The 22,771-nt window shown below is 39.7% G+C and overlaps 1 protein-coding gene across 17 annotated transcripts in view; it reads left to right on the plus strand.

Moving 5' to 3' along the window:
* Positions 1 to 22,771, plus strand: part of DZIP3 (DAZ interacting zinc finger protein 3) — a 144,502-nt gene that overhangs the window by 111,872 nt on the left and 9,859 nt on the right. For 14 of the 17 annotated variants that reach the window (XR_004974084.1, XM_036350078.1, XM_036350075.1 and 11 more), the window contains 3 exons: positions 1,876 to 2,001; positions 4,525 to 4,664; positions 5,880 to 6,000. Coding sequence is in view for 14 of the 17 variants with exons in the window: in XM_036350078.1 (XP_036205971.1) it covers positions 1,876 to 2,001; positions 4,525 to 4,664; positions 5,880 to 6,000 (387 nt within the window). In the remaining 3 variants the exon portion in view is untranslated. The remainder of the gene's footprint in view (positions 1 to 1,875; positions 2,002 to 4,524; positions 4,665 to 5,879; positions 6,001 to 22,771) is intronic. The other 3 variants (XR_004974085.1, XR_004974086.1, XM_036350082.1) reach the window with 3 other exon arrangements.

Raw genomic sequence — 22,771 nt, forward strand, 5'->3', positions numbered from 1 at the left:
TGTCCAGTCTAATTAGCATATTATGCTTTTATTATTATAGATAATATCCAGTTGAATTTGGTATTACCCCAGTTGTCTCAAAATTTATTTTTCTTACCTCACTTGACAATATTTACAGTTTAGTTATAATTACCCTTACTTTTACAACCCTTATTTTTAAAAAGCAATCCAATAAGTTCCTCATTAACCTTTTACCTATTGGTTTTAGGATAATTACTTAAGAGCTATACTGATACTCAATTTTTTAATTCAACAAATAGTTGAACTCCTACTTTTTTTAAAAATTTTTTTTTAAACACATATCTGTGTCTCCACGAATTCTTTTTCTTTTTTTTTTAAATATATTTTATTGATTTTTTTACAGAGAGGAAGGGAGAGAGATAGAGAGTTAGAAACATCGATGAGAGAGAAACATCGATCAGCTGCCTCCTGCACATCTCCTACTGGGGATGTGCCCACAACCCAGGTACATGCCCTTGACCGGAATCGAACCCGGGACCTTTCAGTCCGCAGGCCGACGCTCTATCCACTGAGCCAAACCGGTTTCGGCTGAACTCCTACTTTATGCCTGTATTAGACTTGGAACATATAGATGCTCAGTAAATCTGTCCTTTTCTGTGGTCCAGCCAATAATCTATTCATCTTATTGGTAGATGCTAAGAAGAACTTGCTTTCCACAACTCTGTGGGAAGTGCAGTAACACTCATAAGCATGTCTTCAGGTCATTGCAGACACACATAAGCATGTCTTCAAGTCATTATCCTCCAGGCACACCCCAGTTTAACTTGCTACTGTTCTTGGATAGAGCTAAACATAAAGTCAGAATTCCATCAGGTGTTATAAGGTCTCTCCAATACAGACTAGCAAAAGTAATATTATCTACAGACAACTTTTGATTCTTTCATGGAATTTGAGTGTCAGTATTGCTCATCAACAAGGACAGTACTCATGGAGGAGCTCCTTTGAATAGTTTTATAATATTCCATTTGGGAGAGGACCTCAAAGATCACCTAATCCAACTCTCTTATTTTATAGACTAGAGGCCCGATGCACGAAATTAGTGCATGGCGGGAGGGTGTGTCCCTCCGCCCAGCCTGCACCCTCTCCAGTCTGGGACCCCTCGAGGGATGTCCAACTGCCCGCTTAGGCCTGATCCTACTGGGCCTAAATGGGCAGTTGGACGTCCCTCTCACAATCCAGGACCTGCTGGCTCTCAACCACTCGCCTGCCTGCCTAATTGCCCCTAACTGCTTCTGCCTGCCAGCCTGATCACCCCCTAACCACTCCCCTGCCAGCCTGATCAATGCCTAACTGCTCCCTTGCTGGCCCGATTGCCCCCAACTGCCCTCCCATGCTGGCCTGGTTGCCTCCAACTGCCCTCCCCTGCCAGCCTGATTGCCCCTAACTGCCCTCCCCTGCTGGCCTGGGCCCCCCTCACCCCCAACTGCCTTCCCCTGCAGACCTGGTCACCCCCAACTACCCTCCCCTGTAGGCCTGGTCGCCCCCAACTGCCCTCCCCTGCTTGCCATCTTTGACCACATGGGGGCGGCCATCTTGTGTGTTGGAGTGATGGTCAATTTGCATGTTACCTCTTTATTAGATAGGAATTAGTAACTTGGCATTCAAAATTATGCAGCTAGATGGAGAGAAGTGGGAATAGAACTCTGTTTTCTTCTCTCTCTCAATGTTCTTTAGTGTATTTCACTACCCTCTGCTATAGCCTATTCATATGTTTAAATAATTTTATGATACCATTATTTCTATTGTGCTTTGTAACTAGATTTTAAATCAGTCTTTTCCCCAAACATTGCTCTCTGAATGTTGATCATTGCTCATATGAATAGATGTTTTTATTTTTTACTGTTTCTATTTTAGATGCAGCAGTTCTTGGGAAGACCCCTTGTGAAAGAATCTTTCTTTAGACCCGTATTCACTGTTCCTCAAATGCCTGCCATTTGTCATGGAGCCATCTCTGCACCTGGCCAACCTAGACGCCCCCTGGTACAAAGCTCTTCTTGGTGGAATAGATATTAACTAGTTCTTTATCATGACAGTGGACTTCCAGAATGAATGTCCATCTTCTCTTTTTTCATTTATGTGATAAATGGTGATGATGATGCTGGTGGTGCTGGTGATAACTGAATGATAATTGAATAAATATGATCACTGCTAAGGACATTGCATATTTATTTCATTAACTGATATTAGCTTTGTTTATGGATACAAAGATAAGTATATTTTCATAGTAGAGAATCTTTACAGTTACTCTTTGCTTCAATAGCAGGCACCAATGTCATGTAGATTGATATTTTAATAGATAATTTATATTTAGCATGATTGATGTTTAGGTTGAAAAGCAAAGAAGCCAAGTCACAACAAACTAAATTATGCTATAAAGCTAAAGAAAAAATTTAAACACACACATGTATATATTCAGTAGGACACTGTTTATCTCCAAACAGACAATATAAATAGCATCACCTTGGAACGTATTATTCTGTAAAGTTATAAATCTTTTCTAGCTATAAATGGCTAGATAAGCCTTATTCTAATGTAAAGACACAATAGAGAAATTTAAAGTGAATAGAGTTATTAGTTATAATATTGGTTAAGGTAAACATTTTTATTAAAAGAAAAATGTTTTCCTAGAAGACGATAATAATACTAGAGGCCCGGTGCACAAAATTCATGTACTCAGGGGGGGTTCCCCAGCCTTGCCTGTGCCCTCTCACAGTATGAGAGCCCCGCGATCGATCTCCCCAAAGTGGTAGACACTACCCACCCATCTGGGGCTCGATGGATTGCCCCAAAGAGGTAGGCCAGAGCCGGGGATTCCGCCCCTGGCGTTGCCACATGAGCTGCAGAACCCCTGGCATCACCACGGGACCCACCTCAGCGCTGCGCACGCAACGTCATGTCCCCGCTCAACCGCACAATACCCGCTACACATGCAGCCTCCTGGTGATGGATTGTTATGGTATGACGGCATGAGGGCGTGACGATGACATAGACTTTTATTAGTATAGAAAAGCATAAAATGCTAATTAGACTGGACATCCTTCTGGACGTCCTTCCAGATGACCTTCTGGACAAAGACGGGACTGTGAGGGAAGCCCAGGTCCTGGGTGCCAGAGGGAAGTTGATGCTGGCAGCTGGGGGAAGGAAGGCCTAGTCTTGCATGAATTTCGTGCATCGGGCCTCTAGTGTTAAATATAATTAATGAAAAATTTTCTAATTTAGACTTTCCCATAAGTATATTCTAGTCAGCTTTTTTGTACCTACATGTGGCTAACAGTCTCCCTTTGAAATATATAGTCCAAGGGACTCTGCTTATTTTTGTTTAGGCTGCCTCTCTCTAAACAAATATGTTAATTAAGTACCACATTTTTTTTATCACCATGATTTCACAGTGTTACTCATGTGGTTTGTTCCTGCACCATTCTATAAGGAACTATGATAAAATTTTATTGAAAAAACATTAAATTACCTCAACCTTCTAATAAAATTACGTTCTTATTGTTGGGAAAAAGCTTGATACTGAGGCAAACTCCAATTTCTGGGCAGTATCCTGCTCCTTCTCTCATCTCACTAGGCTTTGTATGAGTTATACTAATGGCTCTTAATAGTTGTTAGTTTTTGTGAGTAATAACCTGTAGGACTTTAGGTAAAAGATGCCATGTTTATAATTATCATAGCAATCAGAGTAGTACTCCAAAAATATTCACTTGATTTTAATTAGAATCTTAATGGTTCTAATAAGGAACTACCATAAAATATGGGAAAAATTTTGTTCTATGGTTTCATGGCTCAGGGATGTCACTACAATTTTCATACCACCTTTGTAACATTCATGAGACATTGGGTAGACATTTCTAGTAGTATTCTCATCTTTACTTAGTTGTTTGAAAATTCAATTTTATTATTTTTCTAATTATAAAAGTAGTAAATGCTAATCATAAAACAGCAAATAATATAGAAATACACAAATATATACAAAATCTATAATAATAAAGGCATAATATGCTAATTAGAACAGACAGCCAAATGACTTTCCAGACGTCGAAGCCGAGGCAAGCTGCCGGCCATGGTTGCAAGGGCCAAGGCAAGCCACCGCAACTGTGAGGGCTGAGCCCCTTGCACGAATTCTGTGCATCGAGCCTCTGGTATATGATGAAGAAATACACAAAGCAGAAAGTAAAATTGCCCTGCAATGGAATCCTAGGAAATAATCACTATTTACAAATTGCTTTTTAACTTACAGACCTTTTTCTGTACCTACAGAAATAAACACCCTATATGTATTTCTGTACATGTTTGTAATTACTGAGACTATTATGTCCCATTTTTAAAATAAGGGTAATATAAACAATTAGAAATATTGTTAAGAAAAAACTAAAAAGGGTACAAGCATATCAGTATTCCTCTTCTTTATTATATCTATTTTCTGAAGTATAGAAATATGTTGGCATGGAATTACTTCCTAATAATTGAAGCTGATAGTTTATAACTCTGTGTTCCTTACAGATGTCTGGCCTAACCTGGACTGTGCCGGTGCCTGTGGGAGAGTCTGTGTCTCCTAGTGCAGGTCTGGGAAGTGATCCTCCCATGATGAATTGGGAGAGGATTATAGATAGATTGAAAACTGCCTTTCCACAACAGAGCAGGTACCTTAGTTTATATTTCCTAGTGAGTACAGATCATACTTTACAGTCTGTAGTCATAATTACAGCAATGAAGTATTTCAGAGAAACATATCACACATACACACATTACAGATATTTCCTTACAAGGGCCTTGGTAAGGAAAATGAAATGTATCAGGAAGGAATTGTGTTCGGTATAAATGCTAAACCTCTTCACTGAAGTTATTAGTGATAAGTCATGAGAGAATGCATTTTTAAATTTAGCTTTGCTCATTTACTGAAAGTGCAACTAGTTGTAAACTTATCCAATTTTAATGCCACCGGCTTCAATAATTATCTTAATAACCTATTTCCAATGTGAATTTTAAGTTGATAGTATGCCATATAAACCCAAACTTGATCAGATTTTGCTTTCCTATTTTCTTAATTTCATTGAGGGTCCTTACAGTTTCTTTATTAGGCAACAGAGTTAAATGCAAGAAATCATAACTTTACTGTTCTTTTCACAATTCTGACTTTAGTAGAAAGATAATTAATTCCACCTCTCAAGAAATGAAGTTTCTTTTCTCTCTACTGTCATATCCAAGGAAATAATTCTAGTTTCACCAGTATTTTTACTTTTATTTAATGTACATACTGTTATGCTTCAGGGTAGATTATGTTTTTATAAATACTACCATGAATAGATAATAGAATTGTAATATAATTGTTATTATTGTACCAAAAATGTATGTGCAGACTTTGGGTCAGTAGACTATAAGAATTGAAAAAGAACTTATCAATTAAAATATTCCTAGGGTTTTAAAAAAATTAGTGTTTTAATCTTTGCTTTCCTATTCCATTTAATATTTATTTACTGTGTCTGAGTTTTACAAAAGTGAAACTGTTCAGAGTGATAAAGGAGAGAAAGACCAATGGTTACATAGTTAAAAAAGAATATTTAGTCCCGGCAAGAGAGATTTGAGAGATGTGATATAAAGAGTTCAGTACATAAATAAGTAGATAACAAATTTCACACAGTGACCTTTTAAAAACAGTTAAAATATATTTTTAGTGTCTTAACACATTTAGTATCTTAATAAAACATTAGGGCTTTTCATTATGGTTTAAGATAAATGTAGATGGACTTGTGATCACTTTTTAGATCAAAGATCATACACTAGGATTTTATATTTTGTTTGGGGAGCACATCCTCAGCGCAGTAAGGAAATCACCATTGCTCTTTCCTTTATTCCAGAAAGGAGCTTACAGATTTCTTACGAAAAGTGAAAGATGCTCATGGGAACTCCTTACCTGGTCTGACATTTGATGACATTGTTTACAAGATTTCTCAATTTATTGAGCCCAAGAGATCTCAGGTAAAAAAAAAAAAAAAAAAAAAAAAAAAAAAAAAAAATATATATAAATATATATATATATATATATATATATATATATATAAATGCCCCATATCTCTCTGCCCTTTACTATAGTAGTTAGCTGGTTTTTTAAATATATATAAATTTATTTTGTTATTGAGGCATAATTGGAACTTTACTAACTGCATATATTTAAAGTGTACAGTGTGATAAATTTTGACATATTACCATAAAATCATCTCCTTAATCAAGATAATGAGTATACCTATCATCCACAATAATTTCCTCATGCCCCTTTATAGTGCATCTCTGCTGCCCCTCCCAGTGTTTATTAGAAAAAGCACATTTCTATGTAATAAGTCTCTTTGAATATCATCAAGGTCATTTTTGGGGGAGGTACTTTACTGTCATGTAGTTTAAGGTAACTTTAATACGTAGTTAAAAACATGAAGGTTGGGAGTCTTGAATTCAAAGTTGTTTTTACTTCTGCTCTACATCTTAAACTAAAGGCTTTTTATTTTTGTTGTTTTAAAAGAATAGGTGACTTAACAATATTATATTAGTTATAGGTGTACATTTAAATATCTTACAAAATGATCACCATGTTAAGTCTAGTAACCATCTGTCACCATACAAAAATTTGCAATTTTATTGATTATATTTTACTAGAGGCCCGGTAAACAAAAATTTGTGCACTCGGGGGGGAAGAGGGGCTCCCTCAGCCTGGCCTGTGCCCTCTCGCAGTCTGGGACCCCTTGGGAGATAACGCCCTGCTGGCTTAGGCCTGCTCCCTGGTGGCAGAGGGCAGGCCCAATCCCTAGGTGCAGCCCCTGGTCAGGCTCAGAGCAGGGCCGATTGGGGTGTTGGGGCGCCGCCCCCTGTCATGCACAGAGCAGGGCGGATCAGGAGGTTGCAATGCCACCCCCAGTCACGCTCAGGGTAGGGCCAATTGGGGGGTTGGGGCACCGCCCCCTGTCACACTCAAGGCAGGGTCGATGGGGAGGTTGCGGCGCCACCCCCTGTCACACACAGAGCAGGGCCAATCCGGGGGTTGGGGCGCTGCCCCCTGTCGCACACAGAGCAAGGCGATCAGAGGTTGGGGAGCTCCCCCGTATCAGGCACAGAGCAGGGCTGATCAGGTGGTTGGGGCACCTTCCCCTGTCACAAACAGAGCAGGGCGGATAGGGAGGTTGTGGCCCCACCCCCTGTCACACAGCTGAAGGGCGATCAGGGGGTTTGGGCGCTGCCCCCTGTCACACTGATCCCGGTGCCGGGAGGCCTCTTGGCTCCACTGATCCCGGTGCTGGGAGGCATATTACCCTTTTACTATATAGGGTAGAGGCCTGGTGCATGGGTGGGGCCGGCTGGTTTGCCCTGAAGGGTGTCCTGGATCAGGGTGGGGGTCCCCACTGGGGTGCTTGGCCAGCCTGGGTGAGGGGATGATGGCTGTTTGCAGCTGGTCACACACCCTTCTTGGTGGGGGTCCCCCCTGGGGTGCCTGGCCATCCTGGGTGAGGGGCTGAGGGCTGTTTGCAGCTGGTCACACATCCTTCATGGTGGGGGTCCCCACTGGGGTGCCTGGCCAGTCTGGGTGAGGGGCTGAGGGCTTTTTTCAGACTGGCGGGTGACGGAAGCTCCCAACCGCTCCTTTTTTTCTTTTTTTCTTTTTAATTCTGGGCCAGCTTTAGCTCTGAGGCTCCAGCTCTTAGGCCTCCGCTGCTGAAAGTAGGTATCTGGTTTGTTTCGGTTCGAAACAATGTATAACTCCAGCTCTGACTCCAGCTCTGAGATCCCAGCTCGCTGAAAGCTGGTTTCTGGGTTTTTTTTTAGCTTCTATATTTGTTAAAATGTTTCAAATGCAGGCTCAGAGGCCTGCAGGGCAGGCGGGGAACGTTGGTTTCCTCCGTCACTGAAGCAAGCAAGCCTCATGTTAGTTTCAAGCTGCCTGGCTGCCGGCTGCCATCTTGGCTGAAAGTTAATTTGCATATTGCCCTGATTAGCCAACGGGAAGGGTAGCGGTCGTACGCCAATTACCATGTTTCTCTTTTATTAGATAGGATATGCTGTATATTATATCACCATAACTTAAATCTAATCCCCTTCACCTATTTGCTCATTTCTCCCACTTTCTCTAGCAACCATCAGTTTGTTCTTTTGTATCTATGAATCTGTTTTGTTTTGTTTGTTTGTTTATATTACATTTTAGATACCATATATAAGTGAAATATTTGTCCTAATCTGTCAGATTTATTTCACTTAGAAAAACATCCATGTTGTCTCAAATGGCAAGATTTCATTCTTCTTTATGACTAATATCCCATTATATGTGTATGTATGTGTGTATGTATATACACCACATCTTTATCCATTTATCATTCAGTGGACATTTAGTTTGCTGCTGTATCTTGGCTATTGTAAATAATTTTGCAGTGAACATAGGGGTGCATAAATTTTTTCAAATTAGTGTTTTTGTTTTCTTCCAATAATACCCAGAAGTAGAATTTCTGGACCAGAGATCAGATGGTAATTCTATTTTTAATTCTTTAGAAAACCTCCATATTGTTTTCTATAGTGGTTGCAGCAGTTAACATTTCCACCAACACTTCACAAGGGTTCCCTTTTCTCCGCATCCCTGCCAACAATTGTTATTGGTTGTCTTTTTTATAAGCCATTTTGACAAGTGTGAAGTGATAGCTCATTGTGGTTTTGATTATATTTACCTGATGATTAGTGATATTGAGTATCTTTCCATGTCTATTGGCCTTTTGTATGTCTTTTTTTGAAAAATGTCTATTTAGGTCCCCTGCCTATTTTGTTGTTGTTGTTGTTATTGCTGCTGTTATTGTTACCCAAGGATATTTTTTTCTATTAATTTTTTTTTTTTAAGAGCGAGAGTAAGGGAGAGAGGGTAGGAGGAGGGATGGTGGACGGGAGAGAGAAAGATAGTGATAGAGAGAGAGAGAAGAACACCAATGTGAGACACATCACTTGGTTGCCTCCTGGACACACCCCACCACGACTGGGGCCAGAGATCAAACGCACAATACAGGCACATACTCTTGATCAGGAGTTGAACCTATGACCCTTTTGTCCATGGGCTGACACTAACATTTAGCCACACTGGCTAGGGCACCCTCTCCCTATTTTTAATTGAATTGTTTTTTTGATAGTGTATTATATGGGTTCTTTATATACTTTGGATATTAACCCCTTGTGAAATACACTCTTTGCAAATATCCTCTGCCATTCAGTAGGTTGTCTTTTTGTTTTGTTGATGGTTTCGTTCACTGTGCTGCAAAAGTTTTTAGTTTGATGTAATCTCATTTGTTTATTCTTTTGTTGCCCTTACCTGAAGAGACAGATCCATAAAAATATTCCTAAGAGCGTTGTCAAAGGTTTACTACCTGTGTTTCTTTCTCTAGGAGTTTTATGGCTTCAGTTCTTACATGCTAGCCTTTAATCTATTTTTAGTTTATTTTTGTATATGGTGTGAGAAAGTGGTCCTGTCATTTTTTTTGCATGTATCTGTCCATTTTTTTCAACACCATTCATTGAAAAGACTGTTTTTCCCATTGTATATTCTTGCCTTCTTTGTCATATAAGCATGAGTTTATTTCTGGGTGCTCTCTTCTTCTCTTCCATTGATCTGTGTTCCTATTTTTGCCAGTACCCTACTGTTTTGATTACTGAAGCTTTGGAATATAGTTTGAAATCAGGGTGTGTGATACTTTCAGTTTTGTTGTTCTTTCTCAATATTGCTTTGACTATTTGGGGTCGTTTGCTGCTCTGTACAGATTTTTGGATTACTTGTTCTAGAATTCTCTGATTTGTTTTTGTTCTGTGAAAAATCCCATTGGTACTTTGATAGGGATTACATTGACTGCAGATTGCTTTGGGAAGTATGGACATTGTAATAATATTAAATCTTCCAATTCATGAACATTATATATCTTTCCATTTATTTGTGTCATCTTCAATTTCTTTTATCAGTGTCTTACTGTTTTCAGAGTATATAGTTGTTTCACTCCTTGGTTAAATTTATTTCTAGGTATTTTATTCTTTTTGGTGGAATTGTTTTTATAATTTCTTCTTTTGATAGTTTGTTTTTAGTGTATAGGAATGCAACAGATTTCTGTATATTAATTTTGTGTACTGCAAAGTTACTGAATTTATTAGTTCTAATACAGTGGTTCTCAACCTTCCTAATGCCGTGACCCTTTAATACAGTTCCTCATGTTGTGGTGACCCCCAACCATAAAATTATTTTCACTGCTACTTCATAACTGTAATTTTGCTACTGTTATGAATCGTAATGTAAATATCTGATATGCAGGATGTATTTAGGCGACCCCTGTGAAAGGGTCGTTTGACCCCCAAAGGGGTCGCGACCCACAGATTGAAAACCACTGTTCTAATAGTTTGTGGTGAACCATTTTCTAAATATAATATATCATCTACAAACAGTGAATTTTAATTTTTCTTTCCAAATTGGATGCCTTTCATATATTTTTCTTTTCTGATTGCTGTGGTTAGGAATTCCAGTTCTGTGCTGAATAAAAGTGGGAAGATGGGGCATACTTTTCTTATTTTAGAGGAAAAACTTTCATATTTTCACTGTTGAGTATGATGTTAGCTATATGTTTATCATATATGGCCTTTATTATGTTGAGGCATTATTCACTCTATACACACTTTAAGAGTGCTTATCATAAATGAATGTTTAATTTCATCAAAGGCTTTTTCTACATCTCTTGAGTTGATCATGTGATATTTAGTTATCATTTTGTTAATGTGGTATATCACATTAATGGATTTGTGGATATGGAGCCATCCTTGCATCCCTGGAATATCCTCATGGTGTATGATCCTTTTAATTGTTGTATTGTTGAATGAGGTTTAATAATATTTTATTGTGGATTTTTGCACCTGGATATTGGCCTATGGATTTTTTTGTTAGTGTCATTGTCTTGTTAATACTAGCCTTGAACAATGAGTTTGGAAGTGTTTCTTTCTCTTCCAATTTTTGGAATAGTTTGAGAAGGATAGCTATTAACTTTTCTTCACATATTTGTTAGAAATCACCTGTGAAGTTGTTTGATCCTGGACTTGTGTTTGTTGGGAGTTTTTTTCATTATTTATTCACTAGAGGCCCGGTGCACAAAATTAGTGCACTGCGCGGGGGGGGGAACCCCTCAGCCCAGCCTGAGCCTTCTCACAGTCCAGGAGCCCTCGGGTGATGTCCAACTGCTGGCTTAGGCCCGATTCTCGACTGTCGGCTTAGGCCCACGGGGAGCAGGCCTAAGACAGCAGGTAGACATCCCTCTTGGAGTCCAGGACCCCTCGCTCCTTACCGCCTGCCTGCTTGCTGCTCCTTACCTCTCAGCTTGCTGCTCCTTAGTGTTGCCACGGAGGCGGGAGAGGTTCCTGTCACTGCCTCTGCGCTCTCCAGCTGTGAGCCGGTTTTTGGCTGAGCAGCGCTCCCCCTGTGGGAGGATACTGACCACCAGGGGCAGCTCCTGCGTTGAGCATCTGCCCCCTAGTGGTCAGTGCACATCATAGCAACCAGTTGTTCTAGTTGTTCTGCTGTAAGGGTCGCTTAGGCTTTTATTCTATAGATTAGTAGCCCGGTGCACGAAATTAGTGCACATTAAAAAGGAATTAATTGCCCTAACTGGTTTGGCTCAGTGAATAGAGCATCGGCCTGCAGACTCAAGGGTTCCAGGTTCGATTTCAGTCAAGAGCACATCCCCAGTGGGGAATGTGCAGGAGGCAGCTGATCGATGTTTCTCTCTCATCGATGTTTCTAACTCTCTATCCCTCTCCCTTCCTCTCTGTAAAAACCAATAAAATATTTTTTTTTAAAAAAGGGAATTAATTAGCAGAGATATTTTAATATTGCTGTTTGCCCTTTCTCTATAATAGAAGTGTGAGAGATGAAAGGAAATTAGTAAAATATATATGAAAATCATATATAAATTTATTAATAAATAAACAGTAACAAAAGGATATAACAACAGAGGCATGATATAAAAACATGATATGAAAACAACAAAAACATGATATAAAAACAACAGTGATGCAAACAATGACTGATAAAGTGATTAAACATATTCTACTATCTCCCAGTACACCACATTAAGAGTGAAAACACTAAGAGTGCTTGACTAATTTCCCTTGTGATGAAGTACTTAGAACTTTAACTGTAATGTCACGTGCTCTTCAAACTCGAGAGAAAGCAACATATAACTGACCATGTGCAAAAACAGGTTCAGGTAGGAATATGCCTACCCTGTCTAGAGTTTGTCCTTGTGATTTATTAATAGTCATCACAAATGCTGGCATCATGGGAAACCGTTGTTGAATCAATTTAAATGGGAGCCCATTGTCAGATGGGGACAAATTAATTCTTGGAATCAGAACAGCCTCTCCCTCTGCAGGTCCTGTTAATACTTCAGCTTCGATAATGATAGGTCATAATCTTTTGATAATAAATCTGGTACCATTACAAAGACCCCATTTACTATTGAGATTTCTCAATAGCATGATGATTGCACCCACTTTCAATTTTATGACACGGCATTCCCGAAGGATTAATACTAAACTATTAAGAAATTCGATGGGAAAATTTTCCTTTTTAGCATCATCTGTGGAATCAATGGAATCATCACTCAAATATGTGTGGAAATCTTTGAGTATATCCAAATTTTCTTCATTTAATTTTTGAACATGCGCATTTTTTGGACAAAGAATTGCACGTTTAGATATATTTTTAATATTATCTATTGCAGTGGTTCTCAACCTTGGCTGCACATTAGAATCACCTGGGAATCTTTTTAAAATCCCAATTCCTGGGCCTCATCCTCCAGAAATTGTTTCTTTGTTATGGGGTGGGGCCACAACATCAGTAACAAAGAAACAGAATTAAAACTGTTTTCGACAGGTTCAAGCCTTGGACTGATGAGAGGGCACAGTCCTCTCATTGCCACGTGCAAGTCCCAGCTTGGAGGGCAGGGTCCTCCCAGCACAATTATAGCCAACAGCTGTAGTTGTAAGCTTGAATCTATGGCAGCCGTGGACAAACTACAGACCGTGGGCCAGATCTGGCCTGTTTGAAATGAATAAAACTAAAAAAAATAAGACCGTACCCTTTTATGTAATGATGTTTACTTTGAATTTATATTAGTTCACACAAACACTCCATCCATGCTTTTGTTCCAGCCCTCCGGTCCAGTTTAAGAACCCATTGTGGCCCTCGAGTCAAAAAGTTTGCCCACCCCTGATCTATGGTCTGAACACGTGGACCCACGTGCCTGAGTGATGTAGGCTTGATAGAGTTCAGGTGCATGTAGCTGAGTAGGATTGAAACCCAGGAGAATGTTGTAAACATCTTGGTCACTCCCTTACTTTGCCTCGTAGCATCTGCTATAAAATAAAGGCATGGCTGTGGGCGTGGTTGCTGTCTCTCAGAGAAGCAGCTTCCCAGCAAGACCCAGCTTTCATTCTTTCGTATGTCTTTTCTAAGCCTTTCAGCCTCCCCCACTCAGATTCATCCCTGGCCGTGCTGGCTCAGGGCACACTTTAGAAAGATCTGCCTCCACACTCGAGGGTGGGTTTCTGCCTCAGACCCGCCCTTACAGGAAACAGCTCTGGGAAATAGCTCGGGGGAGGGTGCAGCCATTGCCAAGACAACCCTTGCAGGACTGACTTCCTTCCGCTTGTGCGTGGCAGTTGTGGTCATGATGAACACCACCCATGGTTTTTATATAAGTAGATGATATAGACTAGAGGCCCGGTGCACGAAATTCGTGCAAGAGTGGGCCTTCCTTCCCTTGGCTGCCAGCACCGGCTTTCCTCTTGCACCCAGGACCCTGGCTTGCCTCCAGCTACCAGCAGGCACCCGGGACCCAGGCTTGCCTTCAGCCACCAGTAGGCACCTAGGACCCAGGCTTCCCTCACAGCCCCTGCTTCGTCCAGAAGGTTGTCTGGTAGGATGTCCACTCTAATTAGCATATTATGCTTTTATCATTGTAGATTATTAGGAACTATTCTGTTTAGATTTTCTATTTCCTCATGATTTAATCTTGGAAGATTGCATGTTTTTAGAAATTTATTCCTTCTGTGTTGTTCAATTTGTTGGCATATAATGTTTTTAGTAATAGCTTATGATACTTTGTATTTCAGTAGTAATTTCTCTTTCATTTCTGCTTTTATTTATTTGGAACCTCTTTTTTCTGAATGAGTCTGATTAAAGGTTTAATAACTGGTTCTTAGTTTCCATCATCTCTTCTATTGTTTTTTTTTAGACTCTATTTTATTTCCACTCTGATTTTTATTATTTTCTCCTTACTACTAATTTCGTTTTGATTGTTCTTCTTTTTCTGGTTCCCTTTAGGTGTAAAGTTAGATTATTTGAGATTTTTCTTGTTCCTTATGGTAGGCCTATATTACACCATAAATCTCCTTCTTTGAACTGTTTTTGCTATACCCATACATTTTGGATCATTATGTTTTTATTTTCATTTTTTTCAATATGTTTTTTAAAATTTTCTCTTTGACTTCTTCATTGACCCATTGGTTGTTTAGTAGTATGTTGTTTGGCTTCTACATGTTTGTGTTTTTCATATTTCTTGTTATTGATTTCTAGTTTCATACCTTTATAGTCAGAAAAGATGCTTTATATAATTATAGTTTTATTAAAATAATTTAAGATAAATTCAGTTCTTTGTCTCTTGTCACAATCTTTGTTTTAAAGTATGTCTTGTCTGATATAAATATTATTGCTCCAGATTTCTTTTTATTTTAATTTGCATGGAATATATTTTTTTATGTCTTCACTTATAGTCTGTGTGACTTAGATGTGAAGTAAGTCTATTGCAGGTGGCATGTGTATGGGTCTTGACTTTTTATCCATCATCACATGCCTTTAGTTGGAGCATACTTTTCATTTAAATTTAAAATAATTATTGGTAAGTATGTAATTATTGCCTCTTCCTGTGTGATTGATTACTTTTTTTTATGTTCTGTTTGGATTCCTTTTTCTTAATTTTTGTGTATCATAGGCTTTTGGGTTTGGGTTACCATGAGGTTCATAAAGAAGAATATACATATATATATAGCAGTATTTTAACTTGATGGCAACTCATGTTTGAATGCATTTAAAAAGAACCATGTTTGTACCTCTGCACCCACATTATATGCATTTGCTGTCATAGTTTATGTATTTTCATTTCGTTTATCCCTTAAGTAATTCTTGTAGATATAGATTATTTTACTACTTTTGTCTCTTGGCCTTTATACTAACTTTATATATGATTAATCCACTACCTTTACTGTTTATTTGCTTTTACTAGTGATATATTTTTCATTCATATATTTTCTCTTTTTAGAAGTTTTTCAATTATAGTTTACATTCAATATTATTTTGTATTAGTTTCAGGTGTACAATATAGCAATTAGATAATCGTATACTTTACAAAGTGGTGCCCCTATATTTCAGTTATCCACTTGGCACCACACAAGATTATTGACACTACTCCCTGTGCTGTACATTGAATCCCCATGACTATTTTGTGACTACCAATTTATACTTCTTATTCCCTTCACCTTTTTCACCCAGTTTCCCTACCCACTTCCCACTGGCAACCATCAGTGTGATCTCAGTATCTACAAGTCTTTTTCTGTTTTGTTTATTCATTTATTTTGCTCTTTACATTCCACTTGTACATGAAATCATATGGTATTTGTGTTTCTCTAACTTATGTCACTTAGCATAATACCCTCTAGGTTTGCCCATGCTGTCACAAATGGTAAGATTTTATTCTTTTTTATGGCCAAGTAATATTCTATTGTGTATATATATCGTGTTATTTTTATACACTCATCTATTTATGGGGACTTGGGCTTCTTCCATATCTTGACTATTGTAATTCCCAGAAGGGGAATCACTGGGTCATAAGGCAATTCCATTTTTAATTTTTTGAAGAAACTCAATAATGTTTTTCATAGTAGTTACACCAGTCTGCATTCCCACCAACAGTACATGAAGGTTCCCTTTCTTCACATCCTCGCCAACACCTGTTTGTTGATTTACATTTTCTTCTAGGAGTTTTATAGTTTTGAGTGTTACATTAGAGTTTATTCTTATATATGGAATGCAAAAGTGGTGTAGTTTAAATTTTTTTGTATGCATATGTCCAATTTTCCCCAAACCTTTTATTGAATAAATTATCTTTATTCCATTATATGTTCTTGCCTTTTTTGTTATATATTAATTGACCATATACATGTGGGTTTATTTCCGGGCTCCCTATTCTGTTCCATTGATCTATATGTGTTTATATGCCAGTACCATGCTGTTTTTATTACTGTGGTATTATAGTATAGTTTGATAATAGGCAGTGTAATACCTCAAACCTGGTTCTTCTTTCTTTTTTTTCTTTTTTTTTTTTTAATTAAATCTTTATTGTTCAGATTATTACATTTGTTCCTCTTTTTTTTCCCCCCATAACTCCCCTCCTCCCAGTTCCCGCCCCACCCTCCGCCCTCACTCCCCACCCACTGTCCTCATCCATAGGTGCACAATTTTTGTCCAGTCTCTTCCCGAATCTCCCACACCCCTTTCCCCCCCCAGGAATAGTCAGTCCATTCCCTTTCTATGTCCCTGATTCTATTATAATCAACAGTTCATTCTGTTCATCAGATTATTTATTCACTTGATTCTTAGATTCACTTGTTGATAGATGCATATTTGTTGTTCATAATTTGTATCTTTACCTTTTTCTTCCTCTTCCTCTTCTTAAAGGATACCTTTCAGCATTTCATATAATCCTGGTTTGGTGGTGATGAACTCCTTTAGCTTTTCCTTATCTGTGAAGCTCTTTATCTGACCTTCAATTCTGAATGATAGCTTTGCTGGATAAAGTAATCTTGGTTGTAGGTTCTTGGTATTCATCACTTTGAATATTTCTTGCCACTCCCTTCTGGCCTGCAAAGTTTCTGTTGAGAAATCAGCTGACAGTCGTATGGGTATTCCCTTGTAGGTAACTGAGTTTACTTCTCTTGCTGTTTTTAAGATTCTCTCTTTATCTTTTGCTCTTGGCATTTTAATTATGATGTGTCTTGGTGTGGTCCTCTTTGGATTCCTTTTGTTTGGGGTTCTCCGCGCTTCTTGGACCTGTAAGTCCATTTCTTTCACCAGGTGGGGGAAGTTTTCTGTCATTATTTCTTCAAATAGGTTTCCAATATCTTGCTCTCTCTCATCTTCTGGCACCCCTATAATTCTGATGTTGGTACGCTTGAAGCTGTCCCAGAGGCTCCTTACACTGTCCTCGCATTTTTGGATTCTTTTTTCATTTTGCTTTTCCAGTTGGGTGTTTTTTGCTTCCTCGCATTTCAAATCATTGACTTGATTCTTGCGCTCCTCTGGTCTGCTGTCGGGAGTCTGTATAATATTCGTTATTTCAGTCCGTGTATGCTTAATTTCTAGTTGGTTCCCCAATATAAGATCAAGGGTCTTATTAGTTTTCTTGTAGATCTCATTAAGTTTATCGGCGGCTTCTAAACAGTTCTTGAGAGACCTTAAAAGTGTGGTTCTGAACTCTATATCTTCCATTGACAATTTTGTCCTGTTTCTTTGTCTCCGCATTTTGTTATGCTTCCTTGCTGCACCCCCTAGTGGTCTTTGTTCGCAGTCTTATAGTTAAATCTTGATTGTTGTAGCTAATTCCAGGGAGGGTTTGACCTCCAGGCCAAGTGGCTATGAGAATCAGCTGTGTCAGCAGTGAGAGAACTTCTGTCCTCTAGGGAGGTGCTAATCTAGCCTTTGCCTGAGGCTATCCGGCAAATGCCTCTGTGCAGGGCTTGGGCGGGGCGGGTCGCACAGGATCAACAGGGTGGGCCGGAGAGAGCAGTTATGGCGGCTCTCAGTCCTGTCCCCAGGGGCTCTGCCTCTCTGAGTCCCAGCACCCGCTGCAAAGCTCAGAGAGAAAGCTGCACTCGCTCTGACCGAAGCCAGACAGTCCCGTTTCTCCCGTTTGAGTCTGGGTCCCTAAAGACTCCCCCGGATCTGGAGCTCAGAGTCTGCGACTCCCTCCCGATTGAAAACGCCAACCGCGCCCTCCGCCGCCAGCCCGCTCCGCGCACTCCGCACCTCAGAATTTGACTTCAGCACTGCGCCTCCTCTGAGTGTCCGTATGTGTTTCTCTTTCCTCCTAGTTGTAGGACTTCCACTCAGCCGGCGTTCCTGTGGTTCTGGGTGCTGTCCCTTCCGTTTTTTGGTTTCACTTTTGAAGTAGTTGTTCAAAGCAGCAAACTCCGGCGTTAACCTATGCCGCCATCTTGGTTCTCTGGTTCTTCTTTCTTAAGATTGCTATGGTTATTCAGGGTCTTTGTGGGTCCACATACATTTTGTGATTATTTATTCTACTTATGTAAAAAATGCCATCATTGTTTTGATAGGAATTGCATTAAATATATAGATTGCTTTGGGTATAATGAACATTTTAATGATGTTAATTCTTCCTATCTATGAACATGATATATACATCCATTTATTTGTATCTTTTTTCATTTTTTTCTTCAGTGTCTTGTAATTTTTCAAGTACATACATGTCTTTTACCTCCATATTTAAATTTATTCTTAGATACTTTATATTTTTGATGCAATTTTAAATGAATTGTTTTCTTAATTTCATCTTCTGATAGTTCATCATTGGAGTATAAAAATGAAACCAATTTCTGAAAATGTATTTTGTATCCTACGACTGTACTGAATTCACTTATAATTTCTACTAGTTTTTTGGTGGAATCTTTAGAGTTCTCTATATACAGTATCCTGTTATCTTCAAATAATTAGTTTTACTTCTATTTCTATTTTTGATGTATTTTTTTTCCTTTTCTTACCTGATTACTGTGACTAAGACTTACAGTACTATGTTGAATAAGAGTGGTCAAAGTGGACATCCCTGTCTTGTTCTTGATCTTAAGGGAAATGGTTTTAGTTTTTGCCATTGAGTATGATGTTAGCTGTGGCTTTGTGATATATGGCCTTTATGTTGAGGTATGTTCCCTCTGTTCCCAGTTTGCTCAAATTTTTTATTATAAACCAGAGCTGGATTTTGTCAAATCCTTTTTCTGCATCTATTTTATATAATCATATTTTTATCCTTTATTTTGTAAATATGGTATATCACATTAATTCATTTGCACATATTTTTTAAATTAAATCTTTATTGTTCAAATTATTACAGTTGTTCCTCTTTTTTCCCCCCATAGTTCCCCCCAACCCTCTTCCCTTACCCCCCCACTCAGTCCTCATCCATAGGTGTACGATTTTTTTTCCAGTCTCTTCCCACACCCCCCACACTCATTTCCCCTTGAGAGTTGTTAGTCCACTCCCTTTCTATGCCCCTGATTCTGTTATATTCACCAGTTTATTCTCTTCATCAGATTATTTATTCACTTGATTTTTAGATTCACTTGTTGATAGATATGTATTTGTTGTTCATAATTTTTAACTTTACCTTTTTCTTCTTCCTCTTCTTAAAGGATACCTTTCAGCATTTCATATAATACTGGTTTGGCGGTGATGAACTCCTTTAGCTTTTTCTTATCTTTGAAGTTCTTTATCTGACCTTCAATTCTGAATGATAGCTTTGCTGGATAAAGTAATCTTGGTTGTAGGTTCTTGCTATTCATCACTTTGAATATTTCTTGCCATTCCCTTCTGGCCTGCATAATTTCTATTGAGAAATCAGCTGAAAATCATATGGGTACTCCCTTGTAGGTAACTAGCTGTTTTTCTCTTGCTGCTTTTAAGATTCTCTCTTTGTCTTTTGCTCTTGGCATTTTAATTAAGATGTGTCTTGGTGTGGTCCTCTTTGGATTCCTTTTGTTTGGGGTTCTCTGCGCTTCCTGGACTTGTAAGTCTATTTCTTTCACCAGGTAGGGGAAGTTTTCTGTCATTATTTCTTCAAATAGGTTTTCAATATCTTGCTCTCTCTCTTCTTCTGGCACCCCCATAATTTGGATGTTGGTACGCTTGAAGCTGTCCCAGAGGCTCCTTACACTATCTTTATATTTTTGGATTCTTTTTTCTTTTCAGTTTGGGTGTTTTTTGCTTCTTTGTATTTCAAATCTTTGACTTGATTCCTGGGATCCTCTTGTCTGCTGTTGAATCTCTGTATATTATTCTTTATTTCAGTCAGTGTATGCTTAATTTCTAGTTGGTCCTTTTTCATATCCTCGAGGGTCTCACTAGATTTATCAAGGGTCTCACTAAATTTTTCAGCAGTTTCTAGAAAGTTCTTGAAAAACCTTATAACCGTGGTTTTGAACTCTATATCCAGTAGTTTGCTTTTCTCCATTTCTGTCATTTGTGACATGTTTCTTTGTCTCCGCATTTTGGCTGCTTCCCTGTGTTGATAGAGTGGCTTTCTGAGCTAGGTGTCCTGTAGGACCTAGTGGCTCAGCCTCCCCAATTACCTGAGGTGGACACTCTTGGTACACCCCTTTGGGGGCTTTGTGCACAGTCTTGTTGTAGTTAAGCCTTGATTGTTGTAGGTATCACTGGGAGGAATTGACCTCCAGGCCAATTGGCTGTGAGAATCAGCTGTGTCTGCAGTGGGAGAACTTCTGTGCTGGAGACACCCTTCTGGGGCAAGACTTGCTTCAGTGGGGCTTTGGTGCTCACTGAGTCTGCCCCTCTGAGTGTGTCCCTTATGGATCTGAGGAGTTGTAATCTGGATGGTCCCACTCTGACCACTGGGTACACTGGCTTTTAGATCTCTGAGGAGGTGGTAATTTAGCTACAGAGAGATCCGCAGATTCCTCTTCTTTGTTTGGAGTTTGGAGGTGTTGAGATGAGGCCCAGCTGTGAAGCAGTGCAAGCTGCTTTGTGGCCTAGGGTCTTCTTTTGGATGTTCTGGGTCTCTCTGATCCAGCTGCAGTTTGTTAGGTGAATAAATCCCACTTGATTATGGTGTATGATTTTTTTAACATATTGCAGAATTCAGTTTGCTAATATTTTGAGGATTTTTGCATTGATGTTCATCAGGGATATCAGCCTAATAGTTTTATTACTTCATAGTGTCTTTATTTGCATTTGGAATTAGGATAATGCTGGCCTCATAAAATGAGCTGAGGAGTCTTCCCTCCTTCTGAATTGTTTGGAATAGTTTGAGAGGACAGGTGTTAGTTCTTTGAATGTTTTGTAAAAGTCACTGATTTTATGCACTACCTGTTAGGAGCTGTAAGGTGAACCACAGCTGGTAGCTGCCTCTGCTGGTCCTGGATGCACATTGTGGGGCCAGCTTGTGTGCCAAGGCCAGCTTCCACCAGAACTGAATCTCGGGCAGGTTAACAGAAGGCCCAACACACCCTGAGATCTGTCTCCGTCTTCCACTGCCAGTTTGGCTCAGCCATTGAAAGCACCTCTGGCGGTACATGAGTTGCATGAGGCAGGGTCTGAATCACTAGGTAGGGGTAAGTGGTATTCGCCAGGTTGGTACAGATTCAATCTTCATGTCAGTGCTGTGCCTTAGGCCACTCTAAAATTCTCAACGAACACCAAGTTCAGGTCAGTTGCCACCCATCTGGGACCTGCATATCTTTGTTGCAGGGCAGTATGATCTCAGGGAGTCATAAGGGTGAGGCCAACAGATTTCATCAGGCTATAATAACAGGATCTGGCTTTGTGGCAGGAGGCTTTTCACAGGATCACTGTTGCTAGTCGGGGTGTGCCCCAGAGTCATATAACTTCATCTCTCCCATACATCTCTGACATGCCCTGAAACTTCCTGGACCTCCTTCAGAGCCTTTCAAGAAAAACTGTAGCAGGCCCAGGCTGCCTGCAGCTGGCTGATTCCTCAACAGTATGTCAGTTTGGCAGGGTGAGTCCACAGGGAATTGGGAGGGTGGGGCTACTGGGTCTCCCCAGGCCAATCTATGCCATATGGAGGGGAGTGCTCTAGCCATGAAAATGGTGTCTGTGGACAATGTGGAAGAGGGTTTCAGCACAGGGACAATGGTAGCTACAACTCTAGCCTTCTCCCTGAAGTCACATAACCCAGTCTCTCCTTATATGACTCAAATTCTCTCAGAGCTGCCATCTCTCTGCTAGATCTAGGGTGAGTACCCATAAATGTGATTTTGTGTGTTGGCCCTTTAAGAGGGCACCTGGGTTTCTAGCAGACTCCTGTCTGTCCCTGGCAGTTGGAATCCCCACTGATTTTCACAGCCAGATGTGATATGGGCTCCTATTTCCTGTTCTGGTTCTCCAGCCTGGGAGCCTGCCATGGAGTTGATACCCTTTGCTCTTCAAGGTGAACCTTTGCAGCTGAGATACTTTTTTGGATTCTCAACCACTAGGTACATTTTTTTTCACATCTCCACTCTTCTTCTGTATGTTCTTAGTTATAAGACTTTTGTTCAACTAGTCTTCAGTTGATTATTCAAATTTATTGTTCTACTAGAGGCCCAGTGCATGAAATTAGTGCACAAGGGGGGTTGTCCCTCAGCCCAGCCTGTACCCTCTCCAATCTGGGACCCTTTGGCTCCCAACTGCTCACCTGCCTGATTGCCCTTAACCACTCCCCTGCCAGCCCAATCGCCCCCAACTGCCCTCTCCTGCCAGCCTGGTCGCCCCCAACCGCCCTCCCCTGTTGGCCATCTTGTGTGAGGGTGTGATGGTCAATGTGCATATTAACTCTATTATATAGGATAATTTAATTATAATTCCAGTTTGATCCTGGTCAAAGCTGAGTGTAACTTCCCC

This window comes from Myotis myotis, unplaced genomic scaffold (genome assembly GCF_014108235.1).
Source record: "Myotis myotis isolate mMyoMyo1 unplaced genomic scaffold, mMyoMyo1.p scaffold_m19_p_2, whole genome shotgun sequence".
NCBI classification, from domain to species: Eukaryota; Metazoa; Chordata; class Mammalia; order Chiroptera; family Vespertilionidae; genus Myotis; species Myotis myotis.